This window comes from Sander lucioperca, chromosome 15 (genome assembly GCF_008315115.2).
Source record: "Sander lucioperca isolate FBNREF2018 chromosome 15, SLUC_FBN_1.2, whole genome shotgun sequence".
NCBI classification, from domain to species: Eukaryota; Metazoa; Chordata; class Actinopteri; order Perciformes; family Percidae; genus Sander; species Sander lucioperca.
The window spans coordinates 28984155-29005885 of NC_050187.1; the positions used below are offsets into that span (position 1 = coordinate 28984155).

A 21731-nucleotide genomic window follows, 5' to 3' on the forward strand; every position below is an offset into this window, starting at 1 on the left:
AAGGACACAGCGTAATGACAGGTAACTGTGCAAATATGATGCCACGTTACTAAAAGAGGCACATGAAAAGAGTCTTCAACTAATGTGAACATACAAGTCTGGTCCACCTAAATCTGACTCACTGGCCTTAACTCCACCCTTAATACTGTGAAACGTTCTCTTAGTATGAGTGTTTGTGTGTTTCATACATTGTGTCAGGTCTGAAATGGTGCAGCAGGGCGCAGAAGGCCAGCCCATTCCTCCAGGAGGTGGTGAAGTTGGTGATCTTAACCCCGCGGTAGTTCTTTGTGACTTCGCGACACCAGACCAGTAGAGATTGGCTGGCGTTGGGCTTCCCCCCAAGAATTGGGCTTGGGACGGGGCTGGGCTGTAGGCAGAAAAGAAGAAGAGGTTTTGAATATAATATTCCATTTTCAATATATGAAAGGCATCGCTGCAACATGCTGATATCCATTTCATAAATCAGGGCTGTTTTTTGGGTCACACAAGGACAATACACATTAATACAGATTGTTAAAAATGAATAACGCACAGTGGAAAGGCACATCATTTCCTGAGGCAATCTAATAAACAACATACATGACTTTAAAGTGTTTTTAAACTGGTAGGAGATAATAAGCTCCTTTTATTTATTTACTTCTCAATAAAATGTTTTACTTAGCAACCTCCACCCATCCAATTAGCTTGCTATCTTGACATACAATGAGTCCACACATGCACGTATGCGCATACACACACCATAATGAAGGGTCATGCACAAAGCAGTGTATGACCGTGGATAATGTAAACATCTTATTAATTAGCTTCGCCTTTGAAGTCTTATCTGGGTCGAAAGCTTTCGCCATTAGGAGCCTTTCCTCTCCCAGACTCCAAATCCCACAAATCCTTGGTGGCGTGGAGACACTGGTCTTCCTCAAACGTCCAGCAGAACCAATGCTATTCTGATTATTCGGCTGGCTATTCACTAATCTGGTTATGGAGCGACAGATATGGGCTAATTCTCTCAGATCATTTTGGAAAGAAATGGCAAAAATGTCATTGAGATTTGATTAAATTCATTATAGGCCAGTGATCAAAAAGACTAGGAAATGTGTTCAAATATTACTATTATAGGCAAGACAATGACATTACCATATGACTAATATGACAGTTTTCCTTAATTGCATGACACAGTGTGTTTAAGCAGGGCGTCCAAGTTTCATCACGCTTTCTTTGACTTTTAAAGGCTTTAATGTCAATACAGAAAATAAGTTGCAATTTTAAATACTATTGAAAATGTAGGACAATATACTTGACAATATAATTTTGTTAAATTGCATTTAAGACACATTTTGCTTTACTGAACCATATTATAGACTTTTTAAGGACTTTCTGTTTAGTTAATATGACTGAACACACTACCAGACTCAAGACATTAGGAACTGCAGCTAATCTACTCTGTTTCAATAGTGTACTTTCTTGTACAATATAGGCTTAGATGACAACAGCAAAATACAAATTTCATTATGATGCTGTTCTTACAGCCAGGTGATGTTTAATCTCAAAGCATGAGATGGTTACGGAAGTCAAACCTTTACTTAACCTTTAGTTGTGAAAAGTGAATGAAGAGATGTTGGTTTTACACAACCTGATATTTACAACCATAACGGGTTAACCCAGTTGTGTAGACACACAGTGAAGGCCTGGAGAAAACACAGCTCACTACAATGTGACTGCCTGAGTCTCAGCCCTGTAACAAAGCTTGTGGTGGCCGACCAACCCCCTCTGTTGGTAGCTTTCTGCTACTGCTAGAACAGGAGAGCAACATTATTATATCAAGGGATGGTGTCTTTAAGCCTTTTGCAGAACCCATGACAACTTGCAAAGGGTAACTCAGAGGAAAAGAAGAAGAAAAAAGGAGGCTTTGTCTTATTTGGAAATTATAAAAATGATGAATAAGATTGGCTTGATGACATCGCTCCAAAGAGAGATGTGCTTAAGCTTAACGCTGAGACCTAGAAGTGTACAACCACACTACAACTTCATTTTAATATTGTCTGAGCCCAAACTCCACCAATTTTGTTTGCTTTTAAACCTGTGGTAAGATTAAGCATGCCACCCTTTAGACATGCAATTATCCTGATCATGATTTTATCCAGATGTTAAGACGCTAAAAACAATTGGTTTGTAATGTCAACAGGCAAGAATAAATGAACAGTACTAAAACAGTATTAGTGAGTAAGCTGTAGTCTATAAGCACTCTTATATCGTCGTAGTTTAACCTGTGACCACAAGCCTGGAGTCTGCTGTATGCCATAAGGGCCAAATCAGAGAGAGAGACTGGAGGCCATCTCTAATAGCGACTCCTAACCTTTGTACCAGTGTGTGTGTGTATGTGTGTGTGTGTGTGTGTGTGTGTGTGTGTGTGTGTGTGTGTGTGCATCTGTATCTGTATGTATGTATGTGTGTGTGAGTCATACAGGCCCCTACGGCAGTCTCAGTACAGGGAGACGGTAGCAGGAGCCTGAAGGGCGGACACTTGACATTTCTGGCTCATCTTTAAAAGTGGGCCTTAACCTTTCCCCACAGCTTCCCCAGACACGTTTTAGGCGGCCTCGACAATGCCTGCGTGCCACTCAAACAAACGAGAAAAAAAGGAAAGAGATAAAAAGTCAGAAAGTCAATACCGATAACACGGTCGCATTTACTGTATGTGGATAAGGAGAGGATTGTTTTTTTTACCTCAAATAATTTTGTCCTTAACATAAATATATCACTGACTAATCTAACGTAATTTGGGTATTGAGACCAAGAGAAAAGAAAAGATATACATTTCTCTACATTTTCCGTACATGAGTACATAACTCTGCTTGGCCAACTGAACTAAACATGTTCCTTCAGTTGTCCTGTGTGTGTAGAATTTCAGAGTGGAGTAGTCTTCCTCCAGGCCTTCCCTTTCTGCTTTTTCAAGTGACGGTTGAAAGTAACCGTCTAATTTGAGCGCTCTAATTACCTGGGATTAGAGACCAGGTGCTATTAAAGCAATTAGACACACAGCACACTCCAGTGCCGAAGACCCTGCACCCTAGCCGGCGGAAAACACACAAAACACACACACACACACACACACACACACACACACACACACGGATGACATAGCCAGTGGGATACACAGACTTTAAGGCTCACTCTCTCTCATACACACTCAACCACCTATCGCCACACAGGTGTCTTAGCCAACAGAAAATAAACACACACACAAATTAACATGCACCATTATTTGCACTTTAGAAAGTTTTTTTTTTTTTAAACTCACACACTGCTAACTTCAAATAATTACATATTGAAGTGAAGTTGAGGATAGCGTGTTATTCACTCAACTTTGGGTGCTTTAAAAATGTAGCGGATGTGCATTTAAAAATGATTCTTTTCTTCCTTCCTGACAAACCAGTTTTTTTTTTTTTTAAGAAGCGACAGCAGCACATGACAGTGACACCACGTTCATCACTACCCCAACTGATGTAATTTTCTCAGTCAGCGGCTGTTCCATTACACTCTTTCCAGACAAAGGTTTACAAATGCATCTAGGCACTCAAGCATTCATATCCCTCAAATATTGAACAAATACCATATCTTCTTACAGGAACTGGCTGCATTTCCTTAAGACACAAACATGGGAGGAGTGAAATTTTCATGAGGAACAGAAATGCACCCTGACTTATCAAACAGTTTGCTGTCTTGCCTAAAGGAAGGTGTGCACATGTATGTATTGTGCATGTGTGTGTGTGTTTGTCTTTTATCTGTCTGTGTGAATGTCACTGGATGTGTGTGTGCAACACTGACACAGCCGTGCAGCTAGCTCAGCTCGAGGGTAGGATTATCGGAGAGCATTGCCTCGTCCCACAAACATTCCATATTAAAAAATGAAAAGGCAACCTTCATTACTATCACTATGGCACATAACCTCCCCTCTTCCTCCTCCTCTGCTACTATTATACACAGCCCTAACAGCCTGGGCGAAAAATACAAGCCACTGACAAGAGATTCCATTATTCCTGATGCCTCAGTGTCAACAACATACATCCGACAGGGCAAAGAAAAAATGGAAGAAGGGAAAAGGATGTGAGAGAGAAAGAAGGGGGGTTAAGCTCACTACAATGCCTGAATGACAAGATAGGAGGAAACCTGGGAATGGAAGCATACAGGTTCCTGTTGGTCCTGGTGTCAGGAGAGTTTTTGGTGTCAGCAATGTGATTTTGGGAGAGTGGGATGTGATTTTAGATCTGGAATCATGGGTAAAACGAATGAACCATGATATGGAAAATTAGAAAATGATCAATCTTGGGTCTTGTGCAAAAGAACCATTCATTAACGAAATTAGAAATTCTTGCCCTTGGATCCGGACAATATGCCAATATCTACTGTAATTTATTAAACTACCTTTTAGAGCCTCCTCACCAACAATATACATGCCGATGAATAGGTAGGGAACGTAGTTTAAGTTTAAAACACTCGCAGCATATGTGGATTACAATACGAACAATATACTTAACATATTTATACAGAAATTATAATAATTCTTACCCCAAAGTTAATAAAAAAACAATATTATATTGATAATATATTGATATATAATTGATTTATTGATATATATATAAATTCTTTTTTTACGGTTTTTTAGTCAGCAACTGAACAATACTCTTGAGTTAGAAAGACGCTTTAGCAGTGTGGATAGTTGCAAACTATCAGTCTACTTTGAGGTCAACCTGTTGGCCAAAATGAAGATGGCCACATGTAAACAGTCACATAGCATTATATACAATCAAATGACTAAAAAGTATGGAGGCCATTAAAACTGGCATTTCAGGGTCATAAAAAAGATACAAGTGAAACGCTTTATAAGTTGGAAGCTTTGTCTTTCCCTCTGGGGCAATACGCTTCAATGGAAACTTAACTGGCCTCGACCCAATGACATAAACCCACGACTCTGTGGAGAGAAAAGAGCTTCCGTGTCTCTCCAATCTCACTTTCATGGCTTCAAAGCAGTGTCAGAGAGTGTCAGATTTGAGGAGGTGTTGAATCTCATACTCTTTAAAACTTGTAATCCGCTCAAGGAGCCAACGGCAAAAAAAAGAAGCCTTATACACACAAACACACATCGCAAAGCACACAGACATACTTGAAATGACAACAGGGTCTACAGTAGAAAGGCACACATACTGTATATAACTACACACATTCTAATGTACTCATACTAAACAGCAGGCCCAAACTGAATTGAAAGCTTACAGTACAAAAACTAAGAGACATTCACAGTTTAGAAAAGGTAGGCAAACACACAGTACACTCAGCTCTTATCCAAGATGTACACACACCTTTGAAAAACATTAATACCTATTCACATTTAAGAGGATAAAGGTTAGTGTACTTAAGTGGCCTGTCCATTCTGCGACTGGAAGCTCTCATCTGATTGGCTGGGCTCCAACTGCCAATACGCTCAATTACTTAATTGCACCTTCAATCAAAACAAGCATTTTGTTTAATCTGGGCTTTCTACGTGCGACGTCTTCACATTAGAAAAAGACAGAGCGAAAAGAAAAATGATCACCTCGCGTCATCTTACCCATGAAATTGTGCTTCGGATTTCAAACGTTGCCTGCATGAGAGCAGAAGGGAGGGAGCAAAGTCCAATCAAAAGTTCAATTATGTAAATGGAGATGTGGAGAGGATGGAACAATAGGGAAAGGGGGGGGAGGACAAAAGGCAGGAACAGGAGAGGAGAGCGAATGTAGCGTGAAAAATAATACACATTAACATACAAAGGATATATCGCATTACTGTTGTAATCACACCGAGGAGGGGCTCCTTCCAAAGAGAGCCGTGAGAGAAAGTGTGTGTGTGCACGTATGTGTGACTGTGCATGTAGACACTGTTTAGTTAAGTCAGGCATTATTATATGTGTGTGAACAGGTGGAGAGAGAATGATAACCCTTTACACCTGAGAGCTCGCAGGGAGGTTCAACATTTGACAGACTGAACCTGCTACTTTTGACCAAGGCACTTCGCTGCTATGCCACCTAGCCAGACAATATTGGGACAGTTTGTTCCACAAAATGATTAACAAATCTTTATGCCAAGGCTCTGTGTAATATCACAAAGTGGGAAAATATGCAAATACATTCATCATGATGGGGATGGGGGGGGTTGCTAGTGATTTGCTCAGAACAAGATATGCTTCCCATCTAGCAGTGAACCTGCAGGCCAAGACAGAGGGCCTTTCGGCAGTTGGCTACTGAGATGTAAAATGCAAAAATCAGGAAAAGCAGTTTCCTTTTCCAGGACCATTTTCCTTCCAAGGCCTATTCTGCTCCAAAGGCATAACCATGCAATGCAGCAAAAAAGCAGAACAGGATAGGAAAGGCAAGGCTTTGAAATTGAAATAAAAACCATTCACTGAAAAAAACAAAAACATCATGAAATAACACAGTTTGGAGGAGGCGGCAGACAAAGGAGTGGCTGTGCCAGCTTGCAGTGTGCCCACCCGTCCACTTGCAAGCCTAACATGTAACACGGGCATAATGCGGTGTAAGTGCTGGCTTTAGCTTGTCATGGAAACCGCAGTAGCATTACCCACACTCACGCCTCTTCAAATTAGCTTTGGCGGGGGAAGAAAGGCCACACAGGGTTGGCAGGTTTGGCATCGAGTGTCTATCTGTGTGTGCGGAAAAGGGGGTGGGGGTACAGGGTAGGGCTGAACGATTAATTGCATTTGTGATAATATTGCGATATGTTAAAATGCGATTTTCTAATCGCAAAGGCTGCGATTTGGTCACGTGACTCGCGAGAGCAAATCAGTCTGCACTCCGCAGAGAAAGCATCAACTAGCACGCTAACGCTACACTGTACGCTACACCTTGAGCTGATTTCTGTCATTCAAACAATTCTGAGTTGTAGTTTAAAACTTTTACAGCCATTTTAATAAAATGAAGGGTTTTATTCGGGCTCAAGTCCATACATGCAATTAATGGATACAGACACGCAGAACTGAAGGCTCGGTTGGCAACTATTAGCTCTGATTAGCGGTTAGCTCCGGTTAGCGGTTAGCTCCGTTATAAAGATATGGAGTGGAAGAGCTGCCACTGAGAGGGGTAACAACCAGACTCTGATAAATGACGTTCGGGGAGCTTTCACAGCAGCGTGGCCGCGGTGTTTCAACTAGGGATGTCCAGATCCGATCACGTGATCGGAAATTGGGCCCGATCACGTGGTTTCAGACTCGATAGGAATCGGACGTTACCTCCCGATCAGGACTCAGATATATATGTATATATATTCTCATTATTTTGTAACACATCTATAGTTATGCGGTGGCACAGAGTTAGACCCTTTTGACTCCACACAGAAACAGCAACGTGTGCGGCATGACATCACTTTGTTGCAGAGACGCTATTGGTTAAATTTTATAGAAGTATCGGAATCGGGACTCGGTATCGGTAGATACTCAAAATCAAATGACTCGGACTCGGACTCGAGGGCAAAAAAACCTGATCGGGACATCCCTAGTTTCAACAGTTTTATTAGTACAGTTAATCCCACGGCAAGAACACCAGCAACTAGCTAACGTAACGATAGCCTCTCTGAGCAAGTGCACACGGCAGCACGCAACTTCACGAGGGGGAGGGGCTGGAGGCAGCTCCTCTCTGTGCACTGTAAAAAAAATACACTGTTGTATGTGTGTGTGTGTGTGTGTGTGTGTGTGTGTGTGTGTGTGTGTGTGTGTGTGTGTGTATATATATATATATATATATATATATATATATATATATATATATATACTATATTTTTACTTATTTAACTGTCTAGTGTGTAATTGTGTGTTCATACTATAAAATGATTTATTGTTTGTCTTTGTTGAATAATACAGAAGACAAAGAGTTTAAAAAAATAATCGAATATCGAATCGCAATCGCAATATTTGGGGAAAAAAAATTGCAATTAGATTATTTTCAAAAATCGTTCAGCCCTAGTCGAGGGTATGGATGCTAGGATCCGGTTAGGGATATAAAAAGACAACTGATGTTCCTGGTGAGACCACCACCATCTCTTCCCTCCTATGGGTTACACAGATCCAGCAGAAGAGATTACAAACTCCTTCTGGGCCAATCACTTCTCTTCCTTATCCACAACATGAGGTCTCAACTACCTTTTTCAAAAAATTCAATGTCAACCGTTCAGAGTGAGTTCAAAGCCTGTTTTGTCCATTTACCTCTGCTTGTACACTATTTTTTATGGCAACACAATCAGTCACAGTCTTTGTTGTTGTGGTTGTTGATTGCCAACTTGCATCCAAAACAGTGACTGTCAGGTCAAGTGCTGTGGTGTTGTTATTAGGTCCGATTAATACTTCAGATTTCAAACTTGAATCAGAAAAAGTCTGATTTGACTTGCCTGCAGCATATTTGGCAGTGACTGTGCTAAGAGCTGGACCAATAAATCTGCCAATATGAGCGTTTTACACACATATCGGTATTGAAGTATACATCAACTGATAAATTACAAGATTGCAGTACAGATATGCGAAAGTTAAGTTTGAGGGAGTTTAGCAACACTGTCACTAACATACCAGCGAGCATTGACAGAGATTATCAGGTGTTATAAACTTTCAAATATGAATATGCGGCCTTAAAAGTCCAGTATCTGTCGGACTATTGTTGTGTTTCACGCAGCAGCCACATTACAAATTGATGCATGATGCCTTCTATTAACATTTACTGTGCTGGCCATCAGTGGACTGACCAGACTGACAGATGTTGTTAACTAGTGAATCATTTGCATACTATTGGCCAAGCAGAAATAGAAAAAGAATCCAAAGACAACCCATCTCTTCACTCTTGCTCCACCTCCTCATCTTCCTCGGATAAATAAATAAGCTTTGAGAGAAGGATGAGAAGGAGGAAAAGAAAGAGGGGTGGGTCTTATAAATCTATAACGTATTAATCTCCTTTAACTGCCATCTTCAACAAACAAATTAGTGGTGCAATGGATTCAGAGATCAGCTGTGCTGATAACGCCGCCATTTATCAATTAATCTAAGCCTGGGCAGGGAAAACTCATTAAGGAGGCACTTTAGGAATTATGTTCCGCAGGTAAAGAGTCTGACTGAGTGTGTGTGTGTGTGTGTGTGTGTGTGTGTGTGTGTGTGTGTGTGTGTGTGTGTGTGTGTGTGGGGTCTTGACACAGCAGTTGTGTGCCAGCCACCCCCCCCACTACAGACTGCCATTGTCCAGCGCAGCGTGGGTTCCAAAGTGATGAGAGGGGTGATAGCACAGCCAATTAAAATGAACATAATTACAAAGTCACCCCTTTGACTCCTGATCAGAATACACATGCATCAACACACACACACTGTTTAAAGACGCTGGTTGGCTCCTATTCATGAATAAAACTGTGGCCTGTATACACACACACACACACACACACACAGAAGGAGAAAGGGTGTGGTGGAGGAAAATGCTTCACACAGGAAGAGTCGGAGGAGGTATCGATAAAGAAAGAGAAAAAGATGAAAAAGAACATGTGAATACCTGTGATGCAGTAGTTTATAGTGTATCACTGATGATTTACAGTTCTAAAATTTAGCAAATAAGAGTACCCAGGTGTCAACATACATATCTGTCATCAACATATCTGATGAGTTGAGCATCGTGTCATGCACCAACAAATCCTAATTTGCAAATCATCTAAATAATACTCCATTTCTACACCATTTGCCTCAAGCAATTTTTCTTTTTTAGTATGTAATGTTTAGTATGCTAACATGCTAACGTTAGCTCGCAGGTGGCACGATTTTAAGGTGTTTTGTCATGGACTTAGTTGAACTTTGACCTACTGATGGTGCCAAATGAAAGTCAGGAGATCATCAAAGTCATTAGGATTCATTCTCCTAACGTCTGTCTATCAGTCCCATAGTCATCAAAATATTTCACTATGGATCAGTGTACCAACAAAACCACCAAACAATGGACAGATTCCACCATTCCACTACTAAGAATGTAAGCACCAAAAACTACTTTGGGTAAAACCGAGTTATGTGCTTTGTTGGTCCTCGCTTCTGATGTTAAGGTGTGATGTTAGTAGAGCTACAAACTGGGGTCAAAGTGTGAAAACTCGCTGTATGTTCTGATTATGACCAAGACAAGACTGCATGATCAAATCTTGCTGAGCTACAACGAGAATGCTCAGTTAAAAGCTAAGGAAATGATCCCACTCAGTGATCTACGAGCACTGAAAATGTCACTTAGTATTTCCTATAGCACATAAGAGCACACACCTGCATGCTATACCAGTCCAAAAGAGGGGGTGCTGGAGGGCTTTATAAAGAGGCAATTAAAGCCTTATCATTTCTACACTCGCTCTCCTTTCCTCAAACACAGAGTATGCACGCACACACACACACACACAATTTGAAAGACAAATCACTCAGACTAATTCATAAGGTACTTCTAAGGTCCTTTTTAAATTACGGAGAACGGTTGGTTTAATTCAATTAAAATGTAGCAGGGCCCACTTAAGGATGACGGGAGTAATGTATGGCATGACTAAGTGAGCGCTGTATTCAAAAATGTGCGGGGGGTCTTAGTCGGAGGAGTTTTCAAGTGCATGGACTTCTATCTCCTCACCCGAAGCCTCCTTAAACCTCACCCCAAAACCCTGGATCCTTCTGGGTTTAAGCCCACACACACCTGGAGGACTGGGGCAGATTAAGACCAGATTAAGATAAAGTTACCCCTTCTTCGGCCGCTATGTCATTCAAACCCCTGGCCTCTATGGCCACTGGATGGAAGAACACACAAGACAAAAAGGTTTGGTTCATTCACATATACACACACACAGGCACGCACACACAAAGGACTTTCTGGTCATCCTCATAAGCCCTATTAGTCTGCTATAGAGCCTCTCATAGCAGACATCAATCACGGAGGGATTAGTCAATTCCCTCTCTAAATGAGTGGCGAGGGAAACCTCCCTTCAACTCTAAAGCAGGTCTCTCTCTTTCAGAGATTACACAGCGATTTGTTTTCATTTTGTTCCATCTTCATCGTTTTCTGTTTGGCTTGCTTTTCATTTCTCTCTTTCTTGCTCTGCGTCTCCCTCGTTCTCTCCTGCTTGCAGCTTGTGAGGTAATCCTTGGCAGATAAAACTAAGGAGGACTTACCAAAGGCAGATTACAAGCGGCGCTTTGCGGAAGGCCCTTTTACACCAGTCGGCGCGGGTATTGAGAAGAGTGAGCTCTTTGCAGTGTTTAACTTGTGAACTCGACATGCACCCAACAGAGGAAGAGGTGGAAAAATGATAGCCGCATTACAGTAACTGGATCAAAATACATCCCTTACAACACACACACGATTGCACATTAGTACGCACAACACAAGTTCCTTCTTTCATTGCAACCATGTATAAAATTGAATTCAGAATAGTCCCTAAATACATATTAACATTAGATTTTTATTTAGTCTGTTAAAATTATTAAACATATCAATGTCTGTCCTGTGAGACTTCAGGATCAGTATTGTGTATCAAGACATAATTCATGTATTAGTCCTGTGAGGACATCAGCTCCTCTTTGAGCAACTCCATGTCTTTCAAACATGGCTCCTACGGGTTTTTTTCTTCCCTGATTCCCAGAGTTAGAGGATTCAAAGACGTAGGTATCATTTTGGCCATGTCCAGTTCATATTCACAAGACAGGCACCTAAAACTGACCCTAAGACAACTTGAACCAGAACATTACCTTATCTAAACATCCCCATAAACTTTTTCAACTTTTGAGAAAGGTTGAGATTGTTCAGTAGTCAGTAATGTCTTATACCTTTCTACCCAACTTGATGACAGCGATGCCCTGCAGCATGAAACGACAACAGGAAGCCCAATGATCGGACCTAAACTGCATGTCAGAAGAAACTGGGTCTCCTCTCTCCCACAAGATCCAATGACAGACCACTCAGATGGCAAAGAGTTGGGGAGGGGTCCACACTGGGAAAAGGCAGACATTGAGAGGTACTGACTTAGCCTTACTCCTCTCAAGGATTATTCTCCTAATATTACACAGCTTATGGAAAGGCCAATGTGGCCAAAGGGTAGCCAATGAGTCTTCAATACCTAGGTTTCAGAAATTGACCTCTATGACCGTTTCCCTGCTAATATTGATTTCAGGTTCTGAAATGTAATAAACACAGCTCTCATTTGATCATTTACTTTAACCCAACAGTATACAGTAGCTCTACAAATCACACTAGACATTTAATTATTTTATTTTTTTTGGCATTTTTAGGCCTTTATTTGGATAGGACAGCTTAGACTTGAAAGGGGAGAGAAAAGGGGAATGACCTGCAGCAAAGGGCCACAGGGCAGAGTCGAACCTGCGGCCGCTGCGTTGAGGAGTAAACCTCTATATATGGGCGCCCGCTCTACCAGGTGAGCTAGCCAGGGGACCTTAATATTTCATTTTAAGTTAACCTAAACTTTGTATCCAGAAAAACTAACCAAAAACAAAAACAATCAAGTCAATTTAGTTAACTGTATTTGATTTATGATAATGTAACCCTTAATACTGACCCTACTATAAATTTGCATTTTATCCTAACATTTACATAATATGAATTAGTTGCCCTAATTGAAAAATATGCATAATGTAGAAATTCATACTCATTGCTCTATAAAACATCATTACAAGCAACAAATACTAACACTCACATTGGTAAAGGACATAGTGTCTTAACAAAAGTGCTCGGAAATACAGAAGAATATAGGATTCATTCATTCTGCTTCATGCAAGCAAATGAGATGCAATGTTGGTGAGATTTTAGAAGTTCTACTCTGGCACAGGACACATTTTCAAATTTCAAATACTGAAACATTCATTATTAAAAGTTACACATAACATGTATTTAACCACTGTTTAAAAACATTAGGCTGTGAGACTTAATTTCTCTATGTCCTACATCTGAGAGTCTTTGTTAAAAGGTATGTCAAAGTTATCAGAGAAGATAGAATAACTTTGGACCGGATATAATGATAACAAGACGAGAGACCTTGGACCGGGCAAAGGTCCGAAGACCAGAGATGACTGTCCTTGTCTCTTGGGCCCCCCACTGTCCTCCAAAAACATCCCTCAGTCATCATGTCAACCTCAGTAACACTTCACTGTGCGGATGTGGTCCTCTACTGCTGCGAACCCTGGTGAAAGCTAATTAAGAAATATCGCAGCCTTCTGCGAACTCAATTAAATAATGTTAATTTATTCTAATTTCAATTTGGAGGTAGTCTGAACTGAAGGAGTGGCTGTGAAAATAAAGTCTGGGAGAGGAAGGAGAGCTCTGGCCTCTGCCTCCCCCACGGCACAGGAGCTCTCACAACCTGCAAAACTCTATTTAATTTGAACCCTCTGATTAACATAAGTAATCACACAAGCCCTTCAACTGAAGGGGAGAAAGAAAACATACATCTAGTGTTGGTTCACTTTCTCACCTCTGGAAAGAATGAGTGTGTAAAAAGGAAAGGGAAATAGAGGGAAAAGTGCTAAAGTAACAGTGACATCATGTTAAATTATGGTAGTTTTTTACCTAGGTGATATCAACAAAAGGGTACAGTAACCTAATAGCCAAAGCAAAGCGTGCCTAATAAAGTCTTGCAAACGCAAAATATATTCAGCTATTTTGTAGTAACCTCTATTTTAAAAACAGTTCTGGGATCTACATAATGTCAGACCGACTAAGTGCCAGCAACTCCAAGTTGAAGATGGCTTACTCTTTCTTTGAGTAAATATTAAGATAATATAGAACTTTTTTGTTCAAACTTTTGCCCTCAGACAAATGTCAGCTTCCAACTTTTCTTTATATGAAAATAAGGCAAATACTTCATGAAGCGGAAACTTCCAAAAAATCCAAAGATCAGAGCATCTAAGTGTAGAGCGGTTTGACTATGGAATAGAGATGGAGATGAAAGAAAAAGGAGGAGCAGGGGATCACTGAATTACTAGGAGGGGTGAAATCAGCCCCAGAGAAAAGAGATGGACTGAATCAGACCAGATAGAGCTCACAACCCGCCCAACAGGAACTCCCTCTGTTCATTTACATTAATCCCACAGACGTTTCCATCCTTCCAGCTCCTTTACAGATGCTAAACTTGAACTTGACGCCTTTAAGGATCTACTGTATATCTCCCAGACAGGAGAATGGACAGATACATTGGCATGACAGACATGAAGCATTTAATGAAACACTGAAGTGCAACTTTCACCAACTTGAAGACAGATTTGAGATACTAACAAAATTTACTAAAAGTTTTTCAATTCAATTTTATTTATAGTATCAAATCATAACAAGAGTTATCTCGAGACACTTTACAGATAGAGTAGGTCTAGACCACACTCTGTAGTTACGAAGCCCCAACTATTACAGTGGTTGCCTCAAGAGCAAGCATTAGCAGTAGCTATTGCGACTGCGACAGTGGCAAGGAAAAACTCCCTTTTTTTGCTCAGTGCTGACAATAGTTAAAGAATCCAAGTTGTGAGTCAAGGTAAAGACATGTTTTACCTTCTCTTCACAACAACCACCGGAGAGCGACCCAGAGGAGGCACTTAACCTACCGAGCTGCTAACTGGTCAACTGTGAAATGCTGCAGTTGTACTGGGGAACTTAAGTTCAGTATTTTGAGTGTGTGTATTTATTTATATATAAAGAGCACAGACACTCAGCCTTATTCATTGTCCCCATTTAAGCCAGACACTGCTGTCTAAAACATCAGGAGATACGCTCCCTAGTATTGTCAGATGAAAGCTAACAAGAGGGGAACCAAATAGAAGAAACAGGTACACAAGTGGCAGAAATTGCATTAATTGTATGTGAAGACTGCTAGGCATCCTGGAGAAGAAAACTAAATGCTTTTGGAACCGCCATAGATGCGGAAGGTTCTACAGTCAATCTACATTTGCATCTCTAGACCTTGCATGTTAAATGTAAATTTTCTAAGCATTGGTCTCACAAGTCCCCCTGGATTGTCTCAAGATGAAACACCCCAACAACTGGTAATCCACATTTGGATAATAAATGCAATAAATGCATTTTAGGTGTTCGGTATTGCCATCTTATTCTGTCCATAAATTTGCTAGTGCTGAACGCTTGTTCCACTGGCAGAAATCAATCTTGTTAGAGCTTAATGTAAATCCAATCCATATGTGTAATACCCATGTATAGAGTAAGTGGGTGCACACCATATGTCCTGTAGATGTCCCGATTTTTCACAGGCTGGCATTGAAGTGGGTGGTTTTAATGCAATGACAAGGAGGATAAAACTACATCTAAAAGACAAAGTTTAATGCTAAATCTCCCCGAGTGAATTCATTCATAACAAGGACAAGAGAGTTTAGCTAAGCCAAAATATGACACTATTAATTTTTAGTATATAATAGATAGGTATTTTACTGACTCACATCATAATATATAACCATGATCAATTGTCCCTTTCGTACATCCTTCTTTTCCACTGCTGTACCTTGCTCTTATCTTGAAAGAAAAATATGCATCTTTCCTGCTTTAGCTTTTTTTCTTTCTATTCCTATCTTTTAAATATCAGCCAATGATCACAGGAATATTATTCGAGCACTGAGGGTCTGACCCCCACACACGTTTGTTCAGTGTAACTATGGTGATCAGGCAGTTAAAGCTTAGGTTACCTTTGCATTGAATAAATATGTAAAATGGGATTCAAGACATGCTAATCTCTTCTTGGTTAGCAATGACAAGATTTCGTTTAACAAAACACGTATGAGACATTTCATACCCTTTAGGGCAGGTTGTAAATGTATAACAAAGTATGGCGGCTTTCAATATATTCAATATATTAATTTCTATTCACATTTGGAGATTATACCTAGTTGTCTGCATGTGTGTGTTTATCTTGGTCCTACATACCAATTGCCCACATGAATAGTTGGTAGAAATAAATATAAATGGAGAATACACACCTTGAAACATCTATTATGAGCGACATAGAGGTTAGCTGTGTTTTGGGGGGAAGGTTGTAACTGCCCCAGTACATACTCACTGAACTGAGCCTTAGGCATGCTAGAAACTATATGAACAGATACATGCATGCATGCAAGCACACATTTATACTCTGCACACGTTCATAGTGTGATGATGTGTTGGTTTCGTCTTGGCCTCTCATAGTGGGAATGTCTCCTCTTAATCCTCTCTGACTTCATACATTCAAAGGTCATCTCAAAGCCTACACATGGCTGAGGCGTGTGTGTGTGTGTGTGTGTGTGTGTGTGTGTGTGTGTGTGTGTGTGAGATAGTACTTTGTGTGAATAAAAATAGAGAAACATATTCACACTAGCTGTATATGTCAACAAACCCTGTAGGCATATCCTTGTTTACTGTGAACACCCTATCTCTCCTTCTACTATTCCCTGGCCATCTTCCTTCTCTTCCCCCCACTGTTCTCCTTTCCTCTACCCTTCACTATCTTCCGCCACCTATTCTCCTTCACTGCACCCCCTCCTCTTCAATCCTCACCCACAATTCATTCTTTGCAGCCCACCCTCCCTCCCTCCACCGCAAGCTCTAGAGGCAGGGGCATCTCTTGGCGAAGTGTGGCCCACCACAGGCCACTGGCTTTGGGTAATTAAAGTGGTTTAGGCCCCTTCACCCACGGTCACAGGCAACTGCAGCTGGGTGATAAAGGCACTGTGCCATAATTACATGGACGGTCAACATCACCGCCCAGCTACACTAAAACAGTCAGCTAACCAGCTGCATGGGAAGGAGGGACCTGTGTGTGTGTGTGTGTGTGTGTGTGTGTGTGTGTGTGTGTGTGTGTGTGTGTGTGTGTGTGTGTGTATACACACAGGGGGTCAACACCCCCTTGTGATCGCTCTGCTGTAGTTAAGCCTCCTGTGTTTAAGCCCCACATAGGCTCATGAGCCCCTACACACACACACTCATTTTTAACCCACACCCGTCCCCACACCCCCAGCCAATCATTCCCCACCAGTGGTCTGACTCCTGCCGTGAGTGTGTGTGACCATCAGCCATTTAATTAGACCCAGCCATGATTTACCTAATTTAAATAAATAAATAAACATACGAAAACACCCCAATAAACAAATACCTATATTCAAATGAGGAGCTGGGGAGTTTCATGAGCATAAAGAATGGGGCAGAAGATGGGATTGTGCAGGCGGAAAAAAAGGCAATGTAAGGACCACTGGATGTGGACACACAAGCGCAAACACCCACACCCACACCCACCCACACCCACCCACACCCACACACACACACAAATGCTTCAAAAAGCTCACTTATAATAACACATCCTACAAAGAAGGAGTCTGAATAAAGAGCAGTAAGTCATCTTGTCTAGAGCTGTGGAATTCTGTGATTTTATGGCTCAGTTTACATTAAAAATGTACTGCCTTCGTTACTATCTAAATAAAATTTTACATTTACTGTATTTGGCAAACTAATTAAACTAATTGTGCCCATTCAAAAAAAAATATGTTTAAAGCATTGAACTCCATTATTCACGCCATTATTCAGTTATCACTGCCGAAAATGACTCCTTTATTTAGGGCTGGGTATCGACCCTGAATACTTTTTTGGTACTGACATGTATCTATAGCGCCGAGTATACTGTAGATAAATGGATGCATGCTCCTATGCTTTTTTGATTAGACTTATTTGATTAGTTTCTGATATACATCATTTGTGGTTTTGTTGTCACATGCGTCTGTGTACCTGTTGAGGGGATAAATCAAGTTTATTACATTTAAGTGAAGGCTGTTTACCTTGGGGGAAGAGGAGGCCAGCTCTCTCCCCATCACTGCTGCAACTGGGCTGGGCCCGACTGGCTGGGTTCTCTCCCTGTCTGGGCTAGAGCTGGGTTTGGGAGCTGGCGCACTTGGGCCAAGGCCAGGGCTGGAACTTGGGAGCGGTGGAGCCCTCCTCTTCTGGCCGCTGCCCACATCCAGGGACGGGCTGCCAGCGGAGGGCCGCACAGGGCTTGATGTCCTTGGCTCGTAGAACGGGTTGGATCTGAGAAAGGAGGGAGAGGTGACAGGCAAGAGCAAGGCAAGATGTCATGTTAGAAAGTGCATGGGTCTAACACAGACTGCAATATTTTTTTTAAATTGAATAGTAAAATGAATATAGTAATGTGCGCAGAGTGTGAAATTATTAAGATTTATAGGACCTTTTGCCTCAAAGACCAACAGTGTTTGTCAACAAGTCACCAAAACTGTCAACATTGCAAGAAATAACAAAAACTGCCATGAGGATTTATATAAAACAAAATACATAAGAAAAAAGTGCAATTGTGCAATACAACACATAATTAGGCATGATTTGGCTATGGATATTACAGCAATTTGATTCAGTGGCACTATATATAAAGACTAGAGCACACATGTAAAATTATATCTATCTATATATATATTTTATCCTATAGCTAGCCATGAATTGTCAGCACTATTTAAACCCATCTTTGGCTGCACATTGTTTAGTTAAAGGAAATTGCTACATGGAAACAAGAGTTTGGTGCAATACAATGAACAACACACACAACTGGTAAGGTAATTGAAGATGCAGGTGCACTGAGGTCAGGTCTGCGTGACCTCATATCCTTACTGCCCAAGGTGGGCTACTGACAGACAGGCAGGAGCACGAAGGCATACACACACATGCAAGCATGCACTGACACACACACACACACACACACACACACACACACACACACTCTACACACATACCAGAGTGTTATCAATATACAGGCATGCTTGTGGCACTGAAAGCAGGGGCAAGTTCTTGAGACATTCACTCAACATGGGACAAGCAATCCTAAACAAACAAGTGAATTGGATGGAGAGAGTGGGGGTGAGAGCGAGAGTGAGAATGAAAAAAGCTGATTGACTAGGTATCTGTCTGAAAGAGAAGGTTAGAGCGACTCAGTGTCTATCTAACTGCAGAGCGATACGAAGAGGGAAAAAAAGAAGGAAGTGAAGAAAAGAAAAGCAGGCAGGCCTATAGAGCGATTTTAACAGACCAGTGCAGGCTAAAAGACATGTGAAAGGGCTCCAGTCAAAACACTGTGTTGCCCTCTTGAACTTTCTATTCAACAGAGAACTGCTCTGGAGCAAACGAAACATACCAGTCAATAACCTGTCTGTCTTTAGACAGTCAAAAGGACTAAAACATATGGCTATATCTTTGTGACAGCTTCGCTCAACAGCCACAATCTACAAGTTTACATTTACAATTTAGGCACGGCCACTTGTCTACAGAAGTCGTCTGTGTAGTGCTGAGTGTGAGTGCTATAGAGGGATCCACACAGAATGAAATTTTGTTCAAGTTCTTAGTCACCGATTAAATGGTATCATGAAAACTTGCTGAGGTGGAAACAGATGTCCCCTCTTTGACAGGATGGTTTATTTTACTTATAAAACCACACCTATACCGAGTAGCAAAAATGAGTTTTATTTATTTCTCAAAGATCAGTTGCGCTACCAGTTCTGCTGTCATTGATTTATTGATTGGTTTTTTTTGGATAGGAGACACATATTGCAGGTGCAGTATGCCATCTACTGATGTACTATTCAATGGATTACGTAAAAATGTTCTTGCTTATGAAGTAACTGGTAGTTTGTCACTGAACCTAACTGGCAGTGTAGATATACTGAAGTGTTGTAAAACTGGAAGATGAAGGATGGGGGGAAGGCAGGATTCAAGAGGAGAGAGGTGAAATAAAAATGAGCAAAGTCAAAGGCTATGTTTTGATGGAAACGATCTGAAGAGAAAACGCAAAAGTGGCGTTGCGTTCTCACTTTTTATTCCGCGTTTAGACGAGCGTTTTGGGGGGGAAATCTGCAAGTCAAAATATATAGACATATGGACCGAATTTCTTCAGCAGTATCCTGTACCTGGCGGGACGTCATATCCACACGAGAAAGATGCTATCTGTAAATGTCAAAGCTGAAAGCCATCCGGACCAAGTATAGGCAGGCAGTGGATACCCAATGGCAGAGTGGCCATGGGCGAGTAATTACTCTATATTTTGATTTATGTAACAAAATATGGGGTGCCACCGTGAGCAGATCGGAGCAGACTTTTGCGTTTTTACCCTTTAGACGGGAACGCGACAGTGGAGCGTTTTTAAGATTTCCACTCTGGAGGGTGGTTTCACTTTTTTGCGTTTTTAAGCCACAGAAACGCCGTCGCCATCTAAACGAAAGGCACGCCTGATATGTTGCGTTGTCGTGTAAACAGGGCCTAAGAGAGGAGGTTTAGGAAGATGGCAAGGAGGTAAAGTATGGGGCAACAAGTTGATAGGGGAGAGAGGAAAGGAGGGATCAACAAAGGAGGGAAAGGACGGAGACAAGGTTAAAGAATGCAGTGAAACAACAGGGCCCTTGTTCCCGTTGAAAGAGCTGCCTCGTCACTCTGCCCTGAAGGGGGGGCGGGAAGTACCCCTTTAAAAGGAGGGGTGTGCAAGACTTGGCCTGCCAACAGCAATCAAGCTGGGCAGGCTGGATCCTTCCAGACTGATTCTACTATGGGCTACTCTGCTGTTATGCTCAACAGTTTAGTAAAGTGGGTTTATCCAAATCCCTCTAGCAAACAATATAACATAGGCTTCACTACTCTGACACACACACAAAAAGCCCTGTATACATAAAGACAGGGGCTTCAGGTCTTCGAATATTGTGCCAATGCAAGTGACAGTGTAACTAATGCAAATCAAAGTGGGAAAATACAACAGGACAAAACATGCAAGGTGTACACTTTTCTTAATGGCACAGTCATCTATCATATTTGCCTTGTCAGGGTTCACATAGTTCACCATTTCCTGTGTCAGCCAATTGAAAATATTAAAAGATGAAGAATTGGGAAATAATGAAGACATAAAGTCTTACTCATCAAGCATCTCCTCCTCGTTGTGAGAGATGTCGGCATATAAGTACTTGCTCATGTCGACAGGCCGTACTCCTTTCCTCTGCCTGGGCTTGGGGGGTTCTGGGTCTGGCTGGAGGTCCATGTCCTGGTCGGGCTCATCGAAGGGGTTCCCTGGGGGTGTTTCAGTCCCAGGTTCATCTGGCTCATCAAACGGATTCAAGGGGTCGTGGCCATAGAAGGAATCATCATCAACCCGCTGCCTTAAGACCAGCTGGGCAGGGGGTTCTGTTTGGCAGAAAGGAGAAAGCACTGACTGCATCTACAACACATACTATACGAGACTTGTAAAACAGTTACAATGGCCCAATATTATCTTCTTTATTTGAGAAGGACTTTGGTAGCTCGTCAGTCAAAATAAATGTGACAGTAGTCCTGGTAACTAGCTAAGCATTATGGACTTTCCTGCCTATTTGCTTTCTCATATTGTTTTTTAAAATATCTTATGAAGAGCTGAGCCACAAATCAACCATTTGAATCCGTCTGGATTGTTTTATTATGCTAATGTCAGTAGTATTTGCTTCCTATCAGAGGTCTACATCCATTTCCTTATATCAATTAACATTCGCATTTAGCAGTTTGTTTATCCATATTTGGTTTACATTAATTCACTTAGAAGACAATTAAGACTAATATATGGTTATTTGTTGAAGTACAACTTTGCTTAATTTAACAATTCAAAAAGGCAAATTTTTGTGTGCCAAGATCCACAGAAAATAAGTATATATAACATTTCTTTTTTAAAAA

General features: G+C 41.2%; 1 protein-coding gene across 8 annotated transcripts in view; it reads right to left on the reverse strand.

The window, feature by feature from the left end:
* Nucleotides 1-21731, reverse strand: part of ehbp1 (EH domain binding protein 1) — a 150593-nt gene that overhangs the window by 75250 nt on the left and 53612 nt on the right. For 7 of the 8 annotated variants that reach the window (XM_035991984.1, XM_035991983.1, XM_031315916.2 and 4 more), the window contains 3 exons: nucleotides 20948-21212; nucleotides 17828-18074; nucleotides 189-367 (listed from right to left, as the gene is read on the reverse strand). In XM_035991984.1, coding sequence (XP_035847877.1) covers nucleotides 189-367; nucleotides 17828-18074; nucleotides 20948-21212 — 691 coding nt within the window. The remainder of the gene's footprint in view (nucleotides 1-188; nucleotides 368-17827; nucleotides 18075-20947; nucleotides 21213-21731) is intronic. The other variant, XM_035991985.1, reaches the window with a different exon arrangement.